Genomic DNA, 26519 nt, shown 5'->3' with positions numbered 1-26519 from the left:
CTTGTTTTTGCAGTCACACACAATCTTCTTAAAAAAGAACAATATGGCTGCTGGGTGTCTCTGTTTTCCACAGATTTTCTCAGTTAAGATTAAAAAAAAACAAACATCAGTGGTTTGCTGCTTTTAAGGCATGACAGGGGAAACTCCATTCATATAGGACATGTTATGTGCTTTACATTAGACTTACATTATTTAAATGTAACTTTATGAACCAAAGAAGGAAATAAAACAATACAAGCAACAAGAAAAATCAGAAAAATGCATTTCACAGTTAAAAAGTCCCCCTTCAGTGTTTTGTTGTATCTATAGAGCAGCAGTTAAACTATAGGAACAACTATTTGTAAAAGATTAAATAAATGTAGTAAATGTATATAAGTAATGAGAACCGATTGAAGACAAGTATGGTATGCACATTAATAAATATACTGCGATGAATAAACAGGTAGTAAATTAAATATATATAAAAATGCTTACGTGCTAAACTTTGTCTGAATAAAACGGTCTAAAATTGGCAACATACCGGATTAAGGTAAACAAGAGCATGAATCTAATCAGACATTCAATGGCACACAAAGTATTTTAAAACATGTCTGAAGAGAGCCTTGGTCATATCAAGCGCACTAAAAGCAAAACAAAACTATACTGTTAAGATGCAACCTCATTATTGAGAAGGAACAGAAAGAGAAGCTGTAGGACGAGAGTTGGAAGTCTTCCCCATCCGGGGAGTGAGCTGTTGGGCAACCAGCAGTTGGAAGGGTTCATTAAATTCCTCCCCCTCCGACACAAACAGAGGGAGGGAGAGTGAAGGAGAAGGATCCCCTGGAGGGTGCCAAAGCCGGTTTAAGTGACGTCACCCTGGCCTGCTCTGTTTGGGCAGGCCCTCCTGTTCTCCTCCCCCCTCCTCCCCCCCTCTCTCTTCCTGGGCCTTACAGGAATTCCCCTCCTCGTCACTTTATTCAGAGAAAACCGCCCTGCACCATTGCATAGCCACAGCTGATAGGGCGGAAACACAGACTTGTGACTGCTTGTGTTGACACTGGCGTGTATGTGTGCGTGTGTGTGTGTGTGTGTGTGTGTGTGCGTGTGCGTGTGCGTGCGTGCGTGCGTGTGCACTTGTTGTTCTTTCTCCAGTCGCCTTTTGTTCCTGAACAAAAGAAGCTTCTGAGTGTTTGTTTCATGAAACATCAGCAGGGTAAGAAGTGAACATTTTGTCCTATAGACCGTTGTGAAAAACTCAGAGACATCCTGCATTAGTTGCTGTTCTAAAGTAGCTGTTAGCTCTCTGCTAAATGGGATGTTAGTGGTAGATTGAGGTCAGATGTGTGTGCAGCTGCACTTCTGTTTATTTGTGGTGTTTTTTGACTTCTAAAAGTCCACAGCAAAACACCTCTGCTCTTGTTAAACTGAATGAGACAGCTCTCAGTGAACGACACAGACTGGAAGCAGTGTGCTGTCACTCAACCGTGGCGCCACAGTAACCAACAACAAGTAGGCAGAGGGGTAGTTGAGCCTGAAAATGTTTTCAAAGTTGTTCAGTACAGTTCCTTCAGCTGAAGCCGGCGCTGCTTTCAATTTTGATTTGACACGACCTGCAGGATGCCAGGCCGCTCTCTGTAGACTCATGTGTAAGCCCTGGTTTTAATTTTAATTTGTTTATCTGTTACAGTAAAGCTTTCTCAGAGACTGTGTGGTTATCTGTTAAGTGCTTAACTTTTGTGGACAGAAGTATGGCATACATCAGGCAAACCGTTTAAGACCAAGAAATAGTCCTACAATCAATTGAGATATAAAGTGTTAATAATTGAGCTTTAGAGGTGCTGCTAGCTGGAATTTGTTCTGTATGGTGGGAGGCTAGCTGTTTTCCCCTGTTTCCAGTCTTTATGCTAAGCTAAGCTAACTGGCTGCTGGCTCTAGCTTCATGTTTACAGTACAGTGATGTCAATCTTCTTATCTCTCACGAGAAAGCAAATATGCATATTTTCCACAAACTATTCCTTTAAATTCGATGGCTTGTTTTGTTGGACCTGAAAGATATTCAGTCTTGACCTTGGAAACAGTTGTTAAAAATTGGAAAACAAAACAGAAAGTTTTTTTGTGGTGACATTGTTTTTGTCAACTAATATTCAGTTAACTGTCATAACAAAAACAAAGAAAAGCAGCATGTTTGACATTTTAGAGTTTTTGTCATTTTTATTGGAAAGTTTAGAATAAAACAATGAATTAATACATTTTCTGTCACTCAACCTTTAAACAAATAATCATTTCAGCTCTAATTAACATGATTATTAAATAAAGTCTGAGCTCCATGTGACTTCTACGGCTGACGCACAAAGCTCACTGTATGTGTGCAAAATTAGTTTTTTTGCACTGAAACAAATGAATCGTGCTTCCTGTCCCACAAGACCCGCCGACACACCGGCCATCAGTCGCTGAGCTCAGTTAGTTCTGTGTCACAGCGCCTCACAACCCGGGGGGGGGGGGACTCGAGACGCTGACTGGATGAAGTTTGACGTGCAGCTTGTTTTACTTCCACTTTTTAGCCTTCGCAAAAAAAGAAAGAAAAAAGTTTGTGTACAGTCGAGGACTCACTGCTGAATTTCAAAGACTGTTTTCACGTCCTATCTGAAACAGTTAGGCTCAAACACTGACAGGAATCTAAAGTAAGAAGTTGCTCAATGTTCAGTTAGTACTTTTTTTATAGAGCAGTAGGTGTGTTAGAGCTAAAGCAATGAGTTTAAAATTAATTATTAATAGTATTTTTTTCAAACAAAAGTCCAAAGTTTCAGTTTCTCAAATGTGAGGATCAGTAGTACTTTTCCTCTACTTTATACTTCTACTTCGCCACATTTCATCTGCAACTCTTTCAATAACTGTTAGTTTCAGCTACTCAAATGAGCGATTTACGGCTTTTCTTTGTCTTCAGTTACAGTAAATTGAATACTTTTGGACATTTCTTACAAGTTTCTGATGTTTTACAAACCAAACAATCGATGATTTGATCAAGGAAGCAATGTTTAGATTCATCCATAATGAAAATACTCAGTGATTACAGCCCTATATCAAATAATTAAAAATGTAACAGTAAAGTGCTGCTCACACATGAATGCATCAGTAATAATAATCTAATAATGTATAATAGCCTAACACTCACCAGGACCATTTTTTCTTTGTCTTTAGTACTTTTACTTTTGATACGTTAAGTACATTTTACTGATAACACGTACAAACTTTTGCTTACATAACATCTTTAATGCAGAACTTTCACATTTAATGGAGTATTTTTCCAACGTGGTATTGGTACTTGTACTTAAAGGTGCTCTATGCGATGTCACATGTTTTTTACACTACAAAACATAACAAACAGCATTCCAGCCAATAACCTTTGACAATACTTCGAACGTCAACAAGAAGTAATGTCACCCAACATCGCTTAGAGCACCTTTAAGTAAAGGATCTGAATTCTGCTTTTCTCTGTTTTCAAACAGAATATCTTTGAGTTTTGGACTGTTTAGTCAGATAAAACACACACTTTGAAGATGTCACCTTGGATTCTGCAAAATTATGTTTGCCATTATTTTGACTTTTTCTGACACTTTGACTAAAATCAGTGTTACCCAACCGTTTTGGCTTGTGATCCTCTATAATTGTTGTTTAGTTTGAATCGTTTTAAAAAGGCTAGACATGCTCAAACCACCCAGTAATTTGTAAGAAAAAAGCAAAGATTGGAGGAAAGTCTAAATTAAAAAGCAGAAGTCTGTGTAGTAGATATGCTTTTTCTGCTTTAATATCCTGTTAAGACCCCTCAGACTGAAATGATCAAGATATTAATCGATAATAAAAAAAATTATTTAAGTTGCAGATTCTTCTGGGCAGTTTATGATTTATTTGCCTACATACTACATAAAACAAGCTTTGCAGGCTTCACACCTTCCCTGATTTATGACTGCGAGGGAAGGAAATCATCATTTAGTGTTTCTTGGCTGCTGCTTCTCCCTGTATTGTGTTTGGAGTCTGGCTTGTTCTTGTCTATTTCGGTGCAGGCAGTTCTTTTGGGGAGGAAGGATAATCGGTGTGTGGTCTGAAAAAGGTTGAAGAGGTAATATTCACATTCACGTTCATCCCCGCCTGCACCAATAAACCCCTCTACACACACATTCACACACGCACACACTTTTCTACCCACCCGGTAAAGTTCTCGTTATATCAATTTTTCACAAGGGTGCCCACGCAGTCCCAATAATCAGTGGCCTCCAGTCTGCTGCTTCTTCCACCTACAGTTTCCTGCGGGGGCAGCAGTACTACACAGATACCAAACCACTGTCTTTGTCTGTGTGTGATCAATATTTCATTCGTTGACTGGGGGTTTGCAGCTTCATCACAAATTGTTATGAGGGAAGGAGTAATGACTTCACCTCCAAACATGTCCTCTAATTATTGTTATTATATTTATAGAAAATGGGTACCTCAAACAAGTTAATCCACATTTCTGCTTATGATTGTTGATCCTGTGTGTTTGTGTACAAGATTGGCATCTTTTCCCCATTTCATAGACATACATTATTGAAGGTTGCCCGCCCGAAGCTCTAGTTAAGGCAGGGTTTTTTATTTATTTAACTCATACCCACCCTGGCTATGTCATTTCCATTCAACATTATGCACATACTGTAAACAGTCTGGACTGCTGCCTGCCTCCTTCCACCTTAATGCTGAGCAGTCAGCAGCTGATCTCCAGGCTGCAGAGAGTGCATGACTTTGATTGAATACTTAGTTTTAAGTTTGTTTTTAGATACACCAAAAGCTCCTCTTCTTCTTTTTGCTCTGCTTGTTGCTCTTTATCTGTATTGAAGGACAGGCATTGCTTTAAATCATTTGATTCTAGTGCAGATACAGACTTTTCTAACCCTGATTAGCTTCTGTAATTGTTGTATATTTGACAATAAATAACTTGAACTTGTAGTCACACCATTTAAATAGCCTACATTGGCTACCTTTGTTGGGTTATGTATCTGGAAGCTGTTCATTAACCAGTTAAGTGAAACCAAACAAACAAACTGTGCTGAGCTAGTTTGTTGTGGGAGATAGTGCTGCTGTTAGAAAATTACTAAAACTAGTAGGCTGATGTGAACAGTTTTTTTTTACTCAATTTGCTCGTCAATAGGATAACATGAACACAGAGTTAAACAATTATTCGACTATCAAAATGTCCTCTACAACTCTCCTCGGTCTCCATCCTGCATCTTCTCTATCTCTACCCTTTTAGGTCGGTTAGATTTGATAGAGCGAGCGACTCCAGCTCTCAGTCCAGCTAATGTGTGGAACGAGATGGAGGGAAGTCACTTTGCGCTCCCCTCTAAGCCAGCTGATGATCATAGACTGCAGGTTAATGGGACAATGGTATGGTGGAGGGGATTCCTCTGCTTTGCATGATCTGTCCACGAGAGCTGAGCTTTCAGACTGGTTCATCTCCCTCAAGGCCGTCTCTTTGTATGGGTGTGTCCGTTAAGATAAAGAATGTGTCAGATGCTGACAGTAACCCTTATGGCCACTTATTGCATGGGTCAGCTGCTGAGGGCTGCAGAAATGCTGTCTCTCCTCTGCAGGCCACAGGAAGAAAAAGCTAAGATAACATCAACACACTTCCCTTTTAAAGGTAACAGGGAATTCTGCAAAGCTCATGCAACTCCCAGCTGTTGTTGTGACTATTATAGGAGGAGACGTCCTCGGTTAATAATAGTTATTCTCATATGAAGCCTGATTGCATTTTTTGGAGTGAGTGATACTGATGTTGATATACAGTTAAAGAAAAGGAAAGGTTGTTGCTTTTACATCTGTTATGTAAAACTGCAATAAACTGTAAAAAAAAATAAAAATAAAAAAAGCTCAGGATGAATCTGCAGAATATTAATAGGTTTAATTTCATGTCATATAAGACAAAGTACAGCAGGGAATCTTCACATTTCAAAGGGTGGAACCAGCTGATTTTTGATTAATCAACATTAAAACTGTTACAGATTAATTTTCTGTCCATTAAGTAACCATTTAACATAGTTTCAGCTCAAATGTAGAGGGCTACAATTAACTATTATTTTCATAATTGATTAATCTGCTGGGATATACGTCAGAAAACAGTCATGAGAAAGGATATTGCCTTTTTTTCTTAAACATGACTTAAATAATTGATGAAATATCAAAATAGTTGCTATCATATCTTATGCTTATCATTTATCTCTACATTTAGGTTTCCATCTATTTTTGTTTAGTGGAAAATGTCCTTGTTAGTGATCACTGTGTACACATCCGGGCGTGTACAGCAGGCTGGTGGAGGTGCTCTCGAGTTACATAATCTCCATCACCCTCCCGCACAGTGAAGGAGAAGAAGGGGGCAGCTGCCGACTCCCATCTTGTCATCTTCATCCTGCTGAGGCATCTATTCCTCCTCTTCCTCTCCAAACATTGCGTTTGTTTGGTGTGCTACATGTGCAGTCCACATCTAGCTGGGAGTGCACCCAGACATCAAACTGCTATCACTGTATGTTAGTGTGTTATATCGACAGATTGCTCCGCACTAACAGGCACTTCAACCTTTAACACATATAATGCCGTTTGTACTAAAACATTAAATATGTTGAGTGAGCTAAAGTGATTTGCTGCAGCATTTGCGCAATGATGGCTGGTGGACGCCCATCTGCCCAGACACTCACTGGCATTGTTCAGGCTTGTTGCTGGTATACTGGCGTAGTGTCGCGCATACTGATGACACCTCAACCCTCACAGATGCTGTTTTTGCAAAACAACTTGTCCTTCCTTTCCCCCGTTGAAACACATATCTTTGATGCTAGCAGGAAAAGCTGGAGCTGACCCGTCAGGGCCATCTGAAACACTTGAACGCCGTGCATATGGACTTTGTGAAAAGCTGTCGTTGATGGCCGCCATTTGGCATGTTGAGGCCCAGCAGGGCAGATTGTCCTGCAAAATATGAATGTGTTACAGGCTGGCAGCGAGGGCAGGAGAGTGTGTAGAGCCTGGTTATTTGTCGGCCCACAGGCAGAAGGGGCCTCTCTGGGGGAATCTGGTGCCAGGGAGATGCAATTGTGCTGTTGCATGTGGGTTGAAGTTGCCACTTTGCTGTAATGTAATATTGATATTCATTAGACAGGTGGGGGTCTAGTTCCACACAGAAGTTTGGTTTATTAGGTCCAGAGGCGAGTTGACGCTCCAGCTCATTAGCATGTGTTTGTATCTGCGGCTAAAGCTTCACTGATAATTGTCTGTCAGATGCCTTAATGGAGTTGAGATGGGCTTCCCCTCCCACTGAGCAACCCCCGGCCAAAGCTGATGGATTGTAAATTCACATCAGGTGGGATTCAAAAGCATGCACGTTTTCTGTGTGGTGACGTCACTTTGGCCCCCGGGGGCAAATTTCCCACTCATCCTTGACAGCGCAGAGAGAGGAGTGGGCTAGAAGATGGAGGGGGAGGGGAGGGCTGCATACAAGATTTGTGGTTGTCATGACAGCGACCAGTGAAGAAACCGACTCCCTCGCCCACAAGCCCCTCGTTAATTGACATGTACCCATCCACTCCGGCCCCTCCCAAAATAATCCTCGCCATTAGTTGTCACCATGCCCAGATCAAAGATCACGAGTCGGCCACCTTGAGACTGAACCTCGATCTGCATTTCAGATTTTGTCCCCGCATTTGTAGTACTGTCAAACAGCGCTGCATTGGGAGAGTTATCAGGAGCATCAGGCAGATAAAGGAGGGAAAGATAACTAAACAAAACGTGTCATATGTAGATCAATCTCTTTTGTGATTTAAGTAAGATGCAATACCACAGCCACATGTTTAGGTTGCATCAGAAGACTGTATCGACTCATATTCTACTAAATTATTAAAGACAGTCAGATTCTTCACATGCTTTTTGCTTACAGCCTACTTAAGCATACAAAACCATTCTGGTGGAAAGTGGTTCAATGTGCTTTGCAGAGTATTGGTCATTTTTGTGTCATGTATTGGTTGAAAGGAGCTTTACCAAAAAAGAATCACAGTGTAACTTGTCTGCAGTATGTACGGTATTCTAAAGTTTTTCTGTTTTGTTTAAGACTACATTTTAGTGTGTCTAAACACAGTTTAGTTATAAGTGTGTCCTTTTTATGTTTAGTACCCTCAAACTGTGTTTTTCCTCAAATGTTGTGGTCATGTTTTAATCAATGTGCTCTGGTTTTCATTCCCGGCAACATGCAACATTTGTGTAGATTCCTGTTACTGTTTTCCCGTGGTTACAGGACAATTACACAGATTTCAGATGGCATGTCGAAAGTCTCGAAGCATCCATAGTGAAATGTGTAGTGTAATATCACCCAGACCGCCTCAGCAACCCCAACAGCCATAATGAGGGAAATATGAACAACCCTATAATCATTGCCTGCTGTTTTAATAACTCGGGCACTGTGCATGGAATATTTCTTTGGCCTTTTTTGAGGCTAACACTGCCTGGTCCCTTTCTACTGATTTGGGTGTATCCTGTTCTTTTCCATGCTCCAGAGCTTCACTTCATGGTCGTCATTCAACATAAGGGGTCTTCTTTGTGGCTTGTTATGTAAGAAATGCAATCTGATCTATAACGGCTTACACTCTGGTCTCCTACCATACACAACCACTAATAAGATTTTTGTTGGGCAGTAATCACTTATGCATCGGTTTGCCAGTGCGGTCTAACACAAGACATATGTATCAAGCTGTGTAATGAAGCATATGCTCGCAAAAATCTACCTCCAAACCTCCTAACCACTAAAATAAGCATTTATTATCTCAAATTGGTTTTGCAATAACCGACATTTACTTGAGGAAGCTGTAAGGGCGACCCGTGGTAACCATGAGGGAAGTTTCCTTGTGTGTGTCGCTGCCAGGAAAACAAAACCTACCTGATTCCTTTTGTAGGATGATATTCATTTATATGTCCTACCTTTCTGTCAAAGACATAAATAAACACTCTGCCCTCTCCTCATGAGCCTCGGTTGCTGTGTTCCTGCTGGCAGGGTGCCTTTGTTTTGCTCCACGGCGGCACAGGGAGGGTTGGTGATGCATTATGTAATCTGTGGCGTGTGCCCGGGATACAGAGAGACATGGAGAAGGGTGTGACTATAGTGACACACACACACGATGAAATAATCTACTGACCTCTTCTGTGGCCCGCTCGTGTCCACCCCCTCCCCCCTCCTCCTGGCATCGCACTGTGATTTTTGGGAACCGCAGAAGAACATCCTCTTTCACCCTCCATTAACGTTTGTGCAATCTAGGACAAAATTGTTACCATTGGTCCTCGAGGACTAGTCTTGCACTGTAATGTCATGTGCAGGGCACAGAAGCCACAGAGGATTTATTTTTCCATTTAGTTTTCATGGTCATGGGAGGCAGAAATATGCTGAGTTTCTCTAGTAATCGCCTATTTTTCTCTGGTTATTTGTGAGTGTGTTGCATGCACACTTGCACTTAAACAGTAGGTAGAAGGCTCATTGCTTTTGTTTTTACTGATTTACACAACAAAAAAACAGATCGGTTAAAACTAATGTTCATGGAGATTTTATGCTTTTCACATCCAGAAGTTGCTCTGATATCTGCTACAAGAAGAAACGGATTACTGCAATTCACCGTAAACAAAACTGTCTTGTGATGAGCACAGCTCAGAATATGTTTCACATGAAAGAGTGAAGAGAAAAATATGGAGGAAATAACAAAAATCTGTTGATGGTGCACTAGATTTCCTCAAAGTAATAAGAAAAACAAACTATTAGAGTTTGCACTGTACATATTTGTTTTATATCTTGCCATTTATATTATTCACAATTTAGCCTGTTGTTTAAACTACATTTTTTTAATTAAAAACTAAAACTAATGAGCCTTGTACATGTGTGTATGTATGTGTGTACATACTCCCACAGCCTGTGGTAGTGACCCTGCAGGAGCCTCTTTTCCACTGTGTATAAAAATTAAATAAATTCATGCCACAATGAGCCAGCATATATAATTAATATTGATTACAGTAACACACATTGAATACTGCGTCACCTCCCACACATGCATATGGTTTACACATAAACAGGTTCTTCACCTGCTGGATTGTGGGTGTTGTTTGTGACATATAATAGAACTTCTCCGAGGGGTGTAAATGCAATTTAAATATGCAAATTGACCTGTGGGTTAGTGCTTGCTCTGTGATAATGAGAATGAACCCACCATATTGACTTGTTTGCAAACTTAACCTGTATATCATGCATAGTCACGCTATTAATTTGATATAAGTGGGTGTGCTTGCATGGTTGTGTTATTGTGTGTGCGCACACAAGGCTTGCCCCCTTCATAATTACAGCAGTTTCCATAATGTAATAGCTCACTCTCTCCCAGCTATGGAACAATATCTGTTTTTCATTTGAAAGACGTTCATCCTGCTGCAGCCGTGGGGGAAGCATCCCCAGTATCGTTAGTTACATTCTGCACTGCCTTTGCTGTAGAGCAAGAGTGTGTACATCTGTGCTGGAAATGGTTTCTGTTCTTGTCTTACAGATAAAATCGAAGAGGCACAGAAAGAGCTCAAAGACCCCAAAGGCTCACAGAAAGGTAATAGATGTTTTATCAAGACTTTGAATGGAGAATAGGAATAAAATGCTCGAATTAGGTTTTTTTTACGGAAAGCACAAAATAAATGTAATTCACTGGTCTGGAATGTAAAGTGTTTTTTGTTAGTGGTGCAAAGAATATTTATTATATTGTAGTATTGGTTTGTCAGAATTGTCCTTTATTTAGTTATGATTTAATTAAACTCCATTATTGGTTTATTTATGATGTCCTTTAAAGATGATATATTCACATGTAAGTGGAGTAAAAATACTATTTAGTTACTAGTTGCTGTGCAGCATCTGGATCTTTGCAGCAGCCATCACAGTTATTTTTTCTGCTTCAGTAAAAGTATTTGCAATATAAAAGTTTTATTCGGCGAGTAAATTCCTGAGTGAATTTTTAAGCAGTGTTTGAGGTTTTTGGTGGCACAGACTTTGTTTTTAATATCTTTGGCCCGATTGTGCTCTTGTGTTTTTAGCAGACCTGTCATAATTATAATTTTAAATTCACATTCTGCAGAAAGTTAAATGATTACTCTGCAGTTAAATATTTTGCTGCACAGAAAGCAATCTTCATCCAGAAAATGTTTTATCACTTTTAATTTTATAAATGTGATATATATATATATATACACACAGTGATCTTTGCATATAGAGAACACTGTATTTTAGTAACACTACAGCAACGCCATCATAACACACATGAGTAACATTTTCATTTTTTTGAGTGGGTTGTTATGTAACTACGTCCAGTTTGTTTGAGCTGAAGCAGCTTTATTGTCTCTGGAACATTGTCCTTTTTGAAACACCCAGCTTATTTGCAGGACATGTAAGCTTTGATTGAATTAGCCACTGCAGTCGAGATTGGGTGGAGACACTAAATAGAAAGTGTACAAATAAGAATATCTCAATCCCCCTCTCAAAGTAAAGCAGGTACTGATGTCCGTGCCTGCAGGTCGAAGGTTAATCCCTGTGACAACCGCCTTTTAAAAAGACAATAATTCTGTCAGTAGCACTTTCACACTTGAGTCTTTATTCTGCATTAAAAATCACAAGCTTCATACTGTAATGTAGGGGAGGAAAATTATATCAGAACAGAATTTGCAATTAAATTTTCCCCCCGACGATAGCCTAAACAGCTTTTTCTAACAATAAAAGTTGCAGCTGAAGACGGACAGTGACAGATGTTGTTTGTTTATAAAGTACTGTTTTATAATGGAAAAGTTGTGGCGAAGTCATGGAATCTCTTTTGCCGACTTAGTTCTAGTTGTGGGTAAGAAGAACTAGTCATTTTCCCACGTCTTTCAGCTGCAGTTGAAAGAAATGTGTTTCTCTGTAAGGCGAGTTATTAAAAATCACAGGGTTTGGCTTTGAGAGCGTGTTACGTTGGTTGTGTGCTGCTTTAAAATGGCTGCATGTTTGTGTGGAGAATGGATTAACTTATGTAAAGACAAGGCGTTCCTCAATCTAATTATAGTGGAGACCTTGAAGGAACCCTGACCTCATCTTGGGAAATACCTACCAAGCCAGGAAACTGTGACAGGGCATTTCTAATCTTATGCAACATGCCCTTAAAAAAAACATATGCCTGAATCACTATTGCAGGGCCAACTCAACAAATTATGGGACACCACGGTATGGGTGCGCCCTTTTAAAAACTGCTGCTTTATTATTGAAATGCAATTTTTAATGCACTTACATTTTCTGATCACCTGAGCCTCAGTGCATCAAGGAAAAAAGGAACAAAAATATTCTTTACTTATGTAATGAAGCGTAGGCCTCTATGGTATTAGTCACACAGCAAATAAATAAAGGTAAGGGCGATGTGTCTAAATTAGAGAATATATGCTCATCCAATTTTAACAAAAGAAATTATTAATAAAACCAATTAAAATACAGAGTAAAAACATTCACCTTTAGTGAAAGCTTTTCAGAAATTTAATGTGGCAGGTTATGCTCTTTATCTTTAATTATTAAACACTTAAAATAGCTGAGTACAAGATGTTTTTCTTATATAACAGCAACATCGATAATATTATTATTTTGCACTGTTATTATTCTCTATGTTTATCAGCATTACATTTCTGGTTTCAACAATGACTGTATAACTCTAAAGCGAAGCAAACTAGAATATTAGTTTTGATTTAGTTTGAAGTTCAGCAGTGTAAACCCTAATGGTTACTAGAGTTTGCACAGCTTGCACAAGCTTGCTATGCTTGTACGGCATAGAATTAATATTAAACATAGTCAAGTTGTAAGAGTAAAACAAAGGTAGTCTAATTAGAATAATTAAAACAGTACTTATTTGCTTTTTGGTCTAAGAAATAAATATAATGTCTGCAGAAAAGTTTAAAAAGCATCTGTAACCAATAAATGACAAGTATAGTAATTTGATCAGTTGATGCTTATCAATTGATGCTAAATGTAAGATTAAAATCAATTTGTTTATTGTTGAGGAGATACATTTTATCCATTGTTTTCTTTCATGTTGATGCAAATTAGTAATGCAAATCAAATTAAATATTACTAATGTTTAATTGACATTTCAGTCAAAAAAAACAAGACCAAGTGCCAAGACCGAGTTGGTGGCCTCTCTATTCTCCACTATCTATCACTAATATGGAAATGGGCACTATCTGACCCCTAAATCAAATACAACATGCTAGAATTATCTGCAGTCTCTAGTTTTAAATTAAATGCTATTAGTTTAATAAGCCAATAAGCACATTTTAACAATTCAGCATTGGAATTTATTTTCTCAGAGGGGACTTTTGAGCTTAATTTGCCCATATAGTAAAGTGTTGGGAGAAGTTTGAAGACAGATGGTGTTGTTGTACCAACTGTGCATTTCTGTCTCTTTCTCCCACAGGGATATCTGAAAGCAGCCAGAGAAATGCAGATAACATAAAAGGCCTGAAGAGGAAAAAGGTTGTTGTAGAGAATCCTCTAGAGAAAATTCCCAAATCTCCGGTGAAGAAGCCCCTGCAGTTGAAAACATCTGAAACTGTGCTCCACGGAACATCGTCCAAGGAATCTACACCTTCTTCTTGCTGCTCCTTTGCCAACAGTCCTTCCCACAATCCTTCAACATCACCCAGTGAGAAAAGAGACTCACAATATGCCCAACCAGTTGCACCATCCCCACACAAGGGGTCACCTTCCACCGACACTGAAAGGCTAAAGCAGGAAGAAACGTCTTCTAGACCACCATCACTTGAGCCCACTGATGGTGAGGAGGGCTCATTGATTAAAGCGTCTCAGCCCAAAGACAGCAAGAGCCGAAATCCAAGCTTTGAGGGAGATCCTTACCACAGCAGTGCTTCACTTGATGTTCTACTTAAGGCCATGGAGCCTGACTTTAGTACACTGGCTGAGAGGAAAAACTCCTTGCAGGTCACAGCTATTGGAAAACCAGCATCTGCCCTTAATGCTCAATCAAGTGGTGAATTAACAACGATGCCAGCTGTCAATGTTGGTCTCCAGAACCAACCTTCCCGTATGCAGACTTATTATATTGACAAGCAAGGCAACTTTATTGGCATTTCAGCACCACTACAGGGAAACGTGCAGACATCTACACAGGGTACTCCCATGCAGTCCTCTCCGCTTGCTACACCGCATTTTATGCGTGTTGCTTCAAATCCAGAAAAGCCCAGTTTGCACATGAGCTTTAATACCGGACCATCCACTATTACCCATGCACCTGTTCCCTCAGGCTCCAATGCTTTGCCACAAAGCCAGCCGCCAGTTGTGCACACATGCCAGTCCCTCTCAGCAAGTGTTCCCAGCACCATTCAGGTCCCAGTTACACCTGGCAGCAACCAAGTTCAGATGACCACTGTAATGAATTTTGGTACTGATCAGGTTTTTAAGGACCAAAAGCCTAAGAAGCCCGGAAAGTATGTTTGCGAATACTGCAGTCGGGCATGTGCAAAACCCAGCGTGCTGCTCAAACACATCAGGTCTCACACAGGAGAAAGACCATATCCTTGTGTTACTTGTGGCTTCTCATTCAAAACTAAGAGCAACTTGTACAAGCACAAGAAATCACATGCCCATGCTATAAAACTGGGTCTCATTGCACGCTCTGAATCTGGAGGTGGATCGCTTTCTCAAGAATCTGACAAAGCCCTAGGAACACATTCAGAGGCGGAGGAGAGCGGTGACAGTGATGAGGATGGTAGCACTGCAGACTTGGATCCTGACTCATCACAGAGCAGTGTCGCAGCTTTATCTGAAAATAGTTTACGGAGTGCAGGTACAACTCAAGCAAGCCACGAGGAAGCAGACTCATCAGCTGTGTTAGAGTCAAGTAAACCAGCCCCAGATCAGAGGACGCACGAGCCCAAAGGGACAGCTGCACTTCCAAAAGTTGTTGTATACCCAGTAAATGTCTCCCCTCTGAGGGCAGATAGCCCAAGAGTTACATGTGCAGCACCTGAGCAAGCGGCTGCACAACGGCAACGAGAGTTCCAGACTGCCAACATGAGATCAAGCTTGACAGTCTTGTCATCTCTAAAAGAGGTGGATGGTACAAATCCCTCACTCGATACTGTAAGCGAAGATGAAGACCAACAGTGCAAGTCTCCACTGTTGGTTGGACATGCTCAGCTTCAAAGGCAACAAGCAACAGACTTCTCTCAACAGCAGCAGGTTAAGTGTCTACTAAGTCCTCGCAGTTTGGGAAGTACAGATTCTGGCTACTTCTCACGTTCTGAAAGCGCTGACCAGGCAATGAGTCCACCCAGCCCATTTGTTAAGATAACTCCACCAGTGGACATTGACATTGCCAAGAATACTCTTCCCCATGTCCATCATGCAGTTGCCACAGTAATGCATGTAGCAGCTGAGCAAACGTCACAAGCCACAGAAGGACAGATGCGTCCACCATTAGAAGTCAAAGCACTCTCTCTGGAAGAACGCATTTCAAAGTTGATATCTGATAATGAGGCAGTTGTTGACAACAAGCAGCTGGACAGTGTAAAGCCAAGGAGGACATCTCTCTCAAGGAGAGGTAGCATAGACTCGCCTAAATCATACATATTTAAAGACTCTTTTCAGTTTGATCTTAAACCAATGGGAAGAAGGTCAAGTTCCAGCTCAGACATCCCCAAGTCCCCATTCACTCCTACAGATAAATCAAAGCCAGTATTTCTTCTCTCTGTACCTTCTCAATACCCACCAATGGATTGTTTGCCAATAACAAGAAGTAACTCTATGCCTACTACACCTGGACACTCTGCTCTTCCCCTTAATGTTGCCCCCCTCCCCCATCCTCTGCGAATTTGTCAATCATTTGATGACAAAATAAGTTTGTTTAATGATGATGTATTTTCATCAGCCCCATCAACCCCAAATCCAGCAATACATTCTCGTACCTTAGTCAGACAAGCAGCAGTGGAGGACTTTACCACAAATGAGGGGCATGGCCTCCCTACTGTACGCTCCATGGATGAGGGCTATCATGGTCCAAGCAGTTCCACAGAGCTGATGCAAAGAAGCAGATCTTTTGAGCACAGTCAGGACAGAAACAGAAAGCCTCAGCAGAATAAAGGCACAATGTATGAGTGTGAAACGTGTCGTAATCGCTACAGAAAGTTAGAGAATTTTGAAACTCACAAGAAATTCTATTGCTCTGAGCTTCATGGTCCAAAAAACAAGCCGATTACGGCTAAAGAAACTGATCAAGATGTTTTTCACGTTAACATAATGCAACCCATAGTCCCTAGATCAACTAGTGGCTCAGGAATACTTGATCAACAGACATCAATTAGGAAGAGAAGGAAAATGAAAAGTGTTGGCGATGAGGATGATCAATCTCCCACTGACACCATTCCACCTTGTTCAGTTAGTTTTGAGCTACCAACAGCTCTGGACAGACAGACCTTTTCTCAGCATGCTGTAATAGTAGACATACAGCCCAAAAACAACCAGTCAAAGCTAACTCAGATTCAGCTCATAGCAAGAGGTAATAATACTTCAGATTCTAGACTGTCACCAATACGAGAGACCCAGATCAGCACCTCTCCTAAAGGAGACTTGCAAAGGCAAGGCAGTGGTACTTCAGTCATTAGACACACCAACTCTCTCAGCAGACCCAATTCATTTGAGACGGAATCGATTGACAGGGCCTCTCCTGTTGATATTTTGGAGAAGGATCCCCTCACCAAACTCAAAACGGATGCAATAGTAAATGCCTCAGCCGACCGCTACCATGAAAACATTTCCAAACCCAAGAGTGCTGACTATGGAAATCAAAGTAAGGAACAATGCACTGATAGCTCCATAGCAGCAGCTGGTGAAAACTCTACTCCTGTGCATCAGTCTCGTTTGGTTCGTCAAAATAACATCCAAGTTCCTGAGATTCTGGTCACAGAGGAGCCTGACAGAGAACATGAAACCCAGACTACTGAGACAGCAGATAAGTCTGCAGATCAGTTCAACTGGCCTCCGAGAAGTGAGAGTTTGTCGAAGTTACCAGCAGAGAAACTTCCGCCAAAAAAGAAAAGAATTCGTCTAGCTCAAATTGACAACTCCTCAGCTGAATCCAGTTTTGAGTCCAGCCTCTCGCGAAGCCTCAGCAGGGACAGTAGTCTTTCTCGTTGTTCCAGCATCTCAGCCTCTTTTGACAGAGATGAGACATCTAGGTCAGAGAGTCCTTCTAGAGGGGAGTGTGTCAGCAAAGTTCCAGAGCCTCAAGGTTTGCCAACAGCCTTCAACACCCTCGGTGTGCCTGGAATGATGAGGCGTGCCGCATCTGAACAGATCACCTGCACTCAACCCTCTGTGGAGATTTCATGTGACTATCGTAGCAAGTCCTTTGACTGTGGCAATGTATCTCCCAGCAGATCTCTGTCACCTGCTGGCCAGCCAAAAAGTGGACAAATCTTCCAAGTTGCCCAGGTGCCACTTATTGAAAGGAGGCGGGGGCCATTAGTTCGCCAAATGTCTTTAAAGATAGGCCCCGAGAGTCAGCAACCGGTTCGAAAAGCTGTCATACCTCTAGATAAACCCCCCATTACAAATGTTAGCTCTTTGACGCAGAATAGATCCCAGCAGATTCACATTGCCAATAGGCGCACCATGGCTCAGCCTTTTATTCTGCATACTGGAGAAGAACCCTTGCAAAAGAATGAGCAAATTGTGCAAAGCATTCATTTGGGTAGCCTAACTCAGCAGCCTCAAGTCCATGGCCTTCCACACCCGTGGCATCAAACATCAAGGGTTCAAATATGCCAAAAGCTACAACAACCGCTGAACCAGATCTTAGTTTGTCGCGAGAATGGCCAAAACAAATCAGCAGATTCTGAAGAAAAGAAAAGTTTTGTGCCCAAATACCAACTGCTGTGTACTGCTCTGAGAGCAAGCCAAACATTTTCATTCTCCAGCACACAGGGAACTCAGATAGCCTTGCCAGTTTTAACAATACCTATTACCAATCCAGTTTTGAGTATTTCAAAATCGTCAGATGTACTCCAAAATGTATATGTTGGTCAACACAATCAACAGGCCTCAGAGATTAAGACACAGACTGTTGTTTTGTCAGGTGTACAGCAAAGGGACCCATTTGGTCAGATCCAAGCAGGTGCTATACCATTGCCGCAAATCCTCATAACTCATGAGCAGATGCACTCTGCACCCTCTGTGTCCAAAAAAAATAGCTTATCATCCACTCACAGTGTAGAGAGTGATAATCATGCTGTACCAACTGCAAAGAAGGATGGGACTCAAATTCAAACAGTTAGCACTCATAACCATACTGGAGAAAGAGCACCTTCTACTGGATCTTTACATTGCACAAAGAAACTGGCATCTGTGACTCTATGCCCACAGCAGGAACCCACTGCCTCAAGTAAACGAATGCTGTCACCTGCCAACAGCTTAGACATCTACATGGAAAAGCACCAAAAACGAGCTAAGGATGAGCATGGTGTGGCCTGTCTAACTGATGGCAGGTCAGTCAATTATCTTAATTGCAAGATGTCAGAGGTTACCAGGCAGCGGAAGCTAACACTTGTTAGGCAGGTTTGCACAACTGAACCGGTTGACAGTCCTATTGAGACTGAAGCCCCACCTCTGCCGCAAGTTACAGCAGATGGGGAGAAGGACTCACAGGCTACTGATGATGTTAAGCCTATGTCACCTGACAGCGCTGGGCTAAAGAAAGACACAAGCACTGTTATTCATGAGGAAGCAGGCCCTGCACGGAATACTACACTTGGTAGCCAGGGCACCTCCATGTCAGCTAATAATACTTTAAAGCCCCAAGAGAAAGCTGAGGAACAGAGATGGACTCCTGCCAAATCTCCTATTAGGCCATCCAGTTTCCACGGTGGCCAGGTGAAACTGACCACATCTGTGTCTGTGGTTAACACAAAAGACAGTCATCGCCTGTCTTTTCCCAGCCTAAAGACTGCCACCACTTTTACATGGTGTTTCTTGATGAAGAGGAAACCTCTTCATGTTCCACAGACTGACCTGAAGACTTCAGCATATGCTGTCTGGACTGTCAGCCCCAACAACCATAACCCTCTTGGGTTGCCCACCAAGGTGGTCATGTCTCTGTTTAACTCCAAGCAGAGCTCCAAGAAAATACACTACACCTCGGCCATAAGAACGAGCGGGAAATCTGACATCTTGTCTTACTCAGGCAAGCTAAAAGACATCATGCCCAGGGTAAGAACAAATGCAAAGTTTTTTTCTCTTATATTGCTGCCTTGTTTCTTAAATCAAATCAATAAATAAATCAATCACTTTTTCTTTCTGCAGGTACCAATAACCCAGAAGTCTATATCAGTTGAAACCAGAAATAAAGTGCAACCAGAAACTCAGGCCAGCAACGAGTCAGACAAGGACGTGGCATCTAAAACAGAACCAAGACGGGTCAAAATATTCGATGGCGGGTATGATTGAAAATGATTAATTAATTGTATAATCCAATTTGAAATTGTATTTATTTGGTTTCATGTGTTTGTCTTCCTATCTTACGTGTGTGTCATGGTTCTATTGCAACCCCACAGATACAAATCTAATGAAGAGTATATTTACGTCCGTGGGCGTGGACGCGGTAAATACATCTGTGAGGAATGTGGGATCCGTTGCAAGAAGCCAAGCATGCTACGCAAACACATCCGCACCCACTCTGACGTCCGGCCGTACCACTGTGTCCACTGCAACTTCTCTTTCAAGACAAAAGGTTAGAGCTCAGTAGTTGATCAGTTTTCAAAGCTACAAATCTAAAGCCACTGCTCCTTTACTTGTTTATTTTACATATGTCATGATATGACAGAGGTATAGAGAAGTGTAAGAGTCTCAAAACTTTCACAATAATCAATTATACAAAATCAAATAAATACATAAAAACCATTATACAAAATAATTTGGATTGATCTCAGGTCACGTAAATATAGTACATGTAATGATCCAGATGTTACCCATCTATGTGATTCCTCAAAATCTAATCTAATATTTTAAATATGTGGTTCGAAATTACTGGAAACATATACACCATGATGAATATGGTACCAAAAATTGTAATACGATTTTGTTACACTGATCTTACAACTGAACATAAAATTAGTTTTAACACATAATTTACATCAGATATGATATATGTTTAATAGCCTTCAACTACTACAGTTCAACATCTTCCTTTTATAAAATTAAAGATGTTTTTTCACCATCTCCTAAACCAAGACAGTATGATTCACCATTCTTTATCGAACTTGCCTACCCACGCCACACTGCAGAACAGGACTCAGTGTCAGAGCAACCCACGTTCATTTAAAAATGTCTTTATCAGTTACTCACCCTTTACATACAGCTTGCCCAAAGACCACATTTTCTTACATAAACTCCTTCTGTGCAATTGTTTGAGCTCCACCCACCCGCAAGACCTCACTGCCTCTCTTCTTGCAGGAAATCTGACCAAGCACATGAAATCCAAGGCCCACAGTAAGAAATGCATGGAGATGGGGGTTCCTGCGGGTCTCATTGAGGATCAGGATGCAGAGGACTCAGGTACAGTGCTTCACTGCGCAGCCTTAGCCTAGAGGGGAATACAGAACTATACTTATGTGCTCAAAATTTGCTTTTGTTCTAAACAACAGGATTGCCCTTCTTTTAATAGTTCTCTTAATGACATGAGATATAAAACACAGATTGTTCCCCGCTTGTGCTCTGTTGCTATGTCGATCAATAGCTTTGCCATGGTCTAATTAGAAATTCTAAATGCAGCTTCTTCCTCTGTTAACTCAAAGCGCATGTGGGCGGCATGCACAACGTTTAGAAAGAGGAAATTGCGGCGTCTAATTTTAGAAAGAAAAACAAAAAGAGAGAGAGAAGCTGCCTGAAAGCATTCTATGGTCCCAGTCTCTTAAGACCATATTTGTTTTTCCTCCTCTGCCTGTGATGGAGCAAAGGGCTGTAGGGTGGTCTAGGGTGTGAAACACTGTAGCAGGAGCAGAAAACATCACTGAATATGAAATAAACCTACATGATCATAGATCTTTAATGACTAAAAAATAGTTCAATACTACCAAAGAGCTTATATATTTTTATACCAGCTCTGATGACTAATATGTTCTGCAGAATATAAAGAATAGACTTCCTTCTTATGTATTCTCTCATCTACAGGAGACCGGAGTCAGGTGAGCAGCGTTGACCGTCAAGATTCAGATGGTGACGACTCCGATGGCCCTGATGATGAGGAGAATGATGACAACGAGGAGGAAGAGGAGGATAGCCAGGCAGAGTCTGGCCTGTCTACCAACCCTTCTGTCTCTGCCAGCCCTCAGCATATCCCTTCCAAAGAGGCTGAAGTCCCTCCTAGCGCCCTCCTAGCCCAGATGTCAATCAGCACAGTCGCCCTTACTCTCTCCCAGCCTCCAGCTCCCGAATCCCACACATCAGATTCTGAATCTGTCCCCATGATGAGTCCTGTGTCCCTGAGCAAGCAGATGTCCATCTCAGGGTCCTGCTACAGCTCTATGCCCCTCCCTTACTCTCCTCCGCCTGTTGCCATCCCATCAGACTCCTACACCTCAGACACAGAGTCAGTGCACATGATGAGCCCAGTGTCCCCATGCAGGCAGATGTCCATCGACTACCCTGACTTTGATGTGCCCCCTAGTCCCCCAGTGCCAAGCAAGAGCTCCAAGCTAGCCCAGGTGAGACCCATGTATTCTCATTATGTCTCTATCCACCCCTCCCTGCATGCTTCCCTTCTTTCCTATCCATACCCTTACTTTAAATCCTGCATGTGAGGCACTTCAACAAAGCTCCTTTGAATGCTCTGAAAAAGGTGACAAGTCTTATTGATTCTGATTAGGCTCGGTGGATAGATCCAAATACTATTTCACTTTAACTGTTTTATGAACTCCGCTGGGTAGTATCTATGTGCAGATTATGGAATAGAGTTTTGCATATGAGTGACAGTAGATTATGTAAGAAAATGTTAATATGGGACATGCAGATGAGTGGGCCTTAGGCTGAGCATATCCACATGTTATTTCAGGACAGGATTTGAAGAACTATATTTTATGTGAGAAAAGGTAGATATTGATGTGATAAAATACACTGTTTTTCAGCAGTGGACTGTTAAGATTTTGTACAAACCAAAACTTAGAATGTATAGATTGATGCCCTTGGTATGAGTTTGGTATTGAGAAATATGTAAAATATAATCTGTCCAAGGTGAAAAAAATGATGTGTGTCTCAGTTCAGGTCTGGTATACTCCCTCTCCATATTGAAATAGGATGTTGGTTAGGCACTAGCGAGGAAGACAGACTGTGTTATTTATGTGATCTCAATGAAATTTAAATTGAAGTTCATTTAGCTTTATATTGTCAATATTATCATGATTTAAGATTGCAGTTATTTAACAAAGTTGAAGTAAAAGAGATGATGCAGGATACAGATCTGTTAGTTTGGTTGTTGGAACATAAAACATTTTTATTTGCAAACGTTTTAGAACAAGCATGGGCTAAAAGGAAGACTGCTTTGTATCGATGATTCTCTGTCTGGAAGTGACATTCTTATTTATTTAGTTTGTGTGTCTGTTGTTTTGTTTTATGTATAAAATGTTTAGTTCTAGTTTGACAATTTATGGGTTACAATATTGTGTTGTGGCTGCTGTAATATGTTTTCCTTATTCTTTATTTTGTGCAAAGTAGTGTATGTTGTGTGTGGACATTAGACTGGAATCTGTGGATTAAATTACTTTTGTATCGGTGTCATGTAATTCCGTGTGGGATGGGCCACTTAGTGGCATGACACGTAAATAAAATATAATATCATATCATTAACCTCTTTAAATCTTCTAGGATTTTGCTACAATTAAGTCAAGAAATAAGACTGATTATTGAATTTTTCTCCCTTTTCACAGGACACCTCTGCACCTCCTGCTGTGGCAGTCAGTGAATCGAGCATACCAGTAGACCGCAGCACTCAGACGTCCTCTTATGCCTCTCAAGGTCTCATGCACTTTCCCCCACAGGGTCTGACCCAAACACCAGGAACAGACACCCAGACCCACCTGTTCAGTCACCTGCCCCTGCACTCCCAGCAGCCCTCTCATTCCTCTTACAGCATGGTCCCAGTTGGGGGGATCCAGCTGGTGCCTGCTGGCCTGGCAGCTTACTCCACCTTTGTACCAATCCAGGCTGGCCCCGTGCAGCTCACCATCCCAGCAGTGAGCGTCATTCACAGGAACACAAGCCCGTTACCAGCTTCCAACACTCCACCACATCCAGAGGGTTTGCAAACCCAGCCTCTTGTGGTCCAGGAACCAATCAGTAGTGTTGTGCCCTGCTTTCCCTTAGGGCAGGTCACTGGCCTGCAGGCTCCAACAATACAGCCAGTAGGTCTGGAGACACTTAACCTCATGGGGCTGACTAACACAGGCCTGGCATCCACCCAGCTGCTGTCTCAGCAAGGGCTTACCCTCAATGCCACCCTGCAGGTTTTAGCTGCCAACCCCACCTCGCAAAGCAGCACCGGCCCCCAGACACACGTCCCAGGTCTGCAGATAGTTAACATCGCCCTGCCTGCCATCATTCCTTCTCTCAGCCCTCTGTCCACCCTCAGTCCTGTCCCTGGGTTCTCAGAGAGACAGGGCAGCCCTGAAGCTCCGGGAGTACAGCCATCTCAAAGTGAACATTGGCTGGGTTCTTTACGGAGTTGCATGCTGCCTGCTTCACCGCCCGCCCCTTTTAAGGTCAGCAGCTGCCCAGAAGTGACCTCAGGCAGCAGGCCTAGTCCCGGAGGCAGCAGCAGAGCAGAGCTCACACTGACTGTTGAGAGGCAAGAAAAGGATAAATCCCCCAAGCAGCATCGGTCACCAGCTCCTGAGAGACAAGCGGACAGTGCTAAAGAGTCATCAGTTGAAGGAGCCGGTGATCCTGCACCTCCAAGACCACTGCCAGTGACCAGTTGGCAGAAGGTAATTGATGACTATAATGAGGTATCCAGTGATGATGAAGACAGACTGGTCATTGCCACCTAAAAACCCCACATGAAAAGCTCTTCTTGTTCCCTTTTTGTAATTCTTGTCACTTTATAAGACTGAAAACACTTTTTAGGGGTTTGTTTCCTTGCAAATCACCTTTCAAAGCACAGATGCTGACATTCATATTGTATGTGCAATCATAATTATAATAATGACCAATCATTTTCTTTCTTTTTTGTCAGCTCCAGACAATTTCCTTTTTGTACATATTGTATAGACAATTGTGCCTTTATGGAGTTTCTTGTTTAGGAACCTGTACATAATTCCTTATAAATTCAGTGGTTGCTTGTGTTTATTTCAAAAAATAGAAGTAAAAAGAGGCATACAAATGGAGGATATCAATTTTAATTTGGAGGATTTGTCATTCATAAATTTATGGAATTATAAATGTTGTACTGGTATATGTACATTTCTATGGATTATGGGGCAATGTTTTTGTGTACAGATATTGTGTTCAACTATTTATTATAATCCATCTAGTGCCCATTATGATTCATAAGTCCATAGGTATGTGCATTATGGTAGCTTTACATTGCTGTATCAATATTCTTAACTGTATCAGTAAAACTTTGTTTACAAACATTAAAGTGGTGTTGATTTTTTTTTCTACATTAAATACAAAACACATATCTCACTACATATTTTAAAGGTGGGCTGGACATTGATAAGATGGCAGGTATTAGGGTTAAAGTTATACAGTGCTTTAGTATGTCGATAAAAGTCAGTATAGTATGTCATGAAAAGTCATACAAAGTCATAGTATAGTGTGTCGTGAAAAGTCAAAAAAAAAATCACAGTATAATATGCCTTAAAATTTCATAAAAAGCCTTAGTAAAATGTTTTATGAAAAACAGTAAGTCACAAAAAATCATAATATAGTATGTCATAAAACTCATAGTATAATTTGTCATGGAAAAAAAAAAAACAGTAAGTCACAAAAAGTCATAGTATAGTATGTCAGAAAAAAAATCATTAAAAGTAATAGTATAGATTGTTGGAAAAAGTCATGAAAATGTCCTAGTATAGTATGTTGAAAAAAGTCATAGTATATTCTGCAGAAAAAGTCATAGTATAGTATGTCGGAAAAAGTCATAAAATGTCATATTTTAGTATGTCGAAAAAAAGTCATAGTATAGTATGTCTAAAAAAGTCATAGCATAGTATGTTGAAAAAAAGTCATAGTATGTCGAAAATAGTCATAATAAAGTCATAGTGTAGTATGGCAAAAAAGTCATGATAAAGTCATAGTATAGTATGTTGAAAAAAGTCATGGTATAGTATGTTAAAAAAAATCATAAAAAGTCATAGTATTGTATGTCAGAAAAAATCATAAAAAAGTCATAGTATAGTATATCGAAAAAAGTCATAAAAAGTCATAGTATAGTGTGTCAGAAGTTGTCATAGTATAGTATGTTGAAAAAGTCATAAAAAAGTCATAGTGTAGCATGTCGAAAAAAGTCAAAAATAGTCATAGTATAGTATGTTGAAAGATGTAGTATAGTATGTCAAAAAGTCATAGTATAGTATGTCGAAAAAAAGTTATAAAGAAGTCATAGTATAGTACGTCAAAAAAAAGTCATGAAAAAGTAATAATATAGTATGTTGAAAAATATCTGGAAGAAACTTCACAGCATGAACTGGGTATTGAACTAGAGTCTGCAGTCCTTACTTGCTGGTTCTGCTTGGAGCATTGTTAACCCCTTTGCCACCGTACACCCAAATGTAGTATGTTGAATAAAGTCGTACGATACTATGTTAAAAAAAAGTCAATTTATAGTACGTCGAAAAAAGTCATAGCATTTCAAAAAAAATCCTAAAAAAGTATAGTATAGTATGTCGAAAAAAGTCATGAAAAGTAATATTATAGTATGTCAAAAAATGTGATGAAGAATTCAAAGTATAGTATATCGAAAAGTCACAAAAACTCAATGTATAGTATGTCAAAGAAAGTCTGGAAGAACATGGAAACTTCACAGCCTGGACTGGGTATCAAACTAGAATCTGCAGTGCCTACTTGCTGGTGCTCTTTCTGCTGTTTGGAGCATAGGTAATCCTTTCGCCACCGTACACCCTAATGTAGTATGTTGAATAAATTCATACGATAGTATGTCAAAAAAGTCATAGTGTTGTATGTCGGAAAAAGTCAAAAATTGTCATAGTATAGTATGTCGAAAAAGGTCATAAAAAGTCATAGTATAGTATGTCGAAAAAAGTCATAGTATAGTATGTCGAAAAAAGTCATAGTATAGTATGTCGAATGTTGTCATAGTATAGTATGTCGAAAAAAGTCAAAGATTTTCATAGTATAGTATGTCGAAAAAAGTCAAAAATCGTCATAGTATAGCATGTCGAAAAAAGTCATAAAAAGTCCTTGTATAGTATGTCGATAAACGTGA

General features: G+C 40.6%; 1 protein-coding gene across 5 annotated transcripts in view; it reads left to right on the top strand.

Moving 5' to 3' along the window:
• Nucleotides 1-24710, top strand: part of hivep1 (HIVEP zinc finger 1) — a 62858-nt gene extending 38148 nt beyond the window's left edge. For 3 of the 5 annotated variants that reach the window (XM_078266929.1, XM_078266932.1, XM_078266930.1), the window contains exons 3-9: nt 10563-10616; nt 13485-19291; nt 19385-19518; nt 19636-19811; nt 20534-20635; nt 21251-21783; nt 23002-24710. In XM_078266929.1, coding sequence (XP_078123055.1) covers nt 10563-10616; nt 13485-19291; nt 19385-19518; nt 19636-19811; nt 20534-20635; nt 21251-21783; nt 23002-24120 — 7925 coding nt within the window. In that variant the 3' untranslated portion in view covers nt 24121-24710. Of the gene's footprint in view, nt 1-1100; nt 1193-1567; nt 1626-10562; nt 10617-13484; nt 19292-19384; nt 19519-19635; nt 19812-20533; nt 20636-21250; nt 21784-23001 lie in introns of those variants that run through there. The other 2 variants (XM_078266931.1, XM_078266928.1) reach the window with 2 other exon arrangements.
• Nucleotides 24711-26519: the final 1809 nt, after the last annotated feature.

Source organism: Sander vitreus, chromosome 14 (assembly GCF_031162955.1).
Source record: "Sander vitreus isolate 19-12246 chromosome 14, sanVit1, whole genome shotgun sequence".
NCBI classification, from domain to species: Eukaryota; Metazoa; Chordata; class Actinopteri; order Perciformes; family Percidae; genus Sander; species Sander vitreus.
Note: the sequence above shows the minus strand (reverse complement) of the source record. Positions and strands in the feature narration are given on the sequence as shown.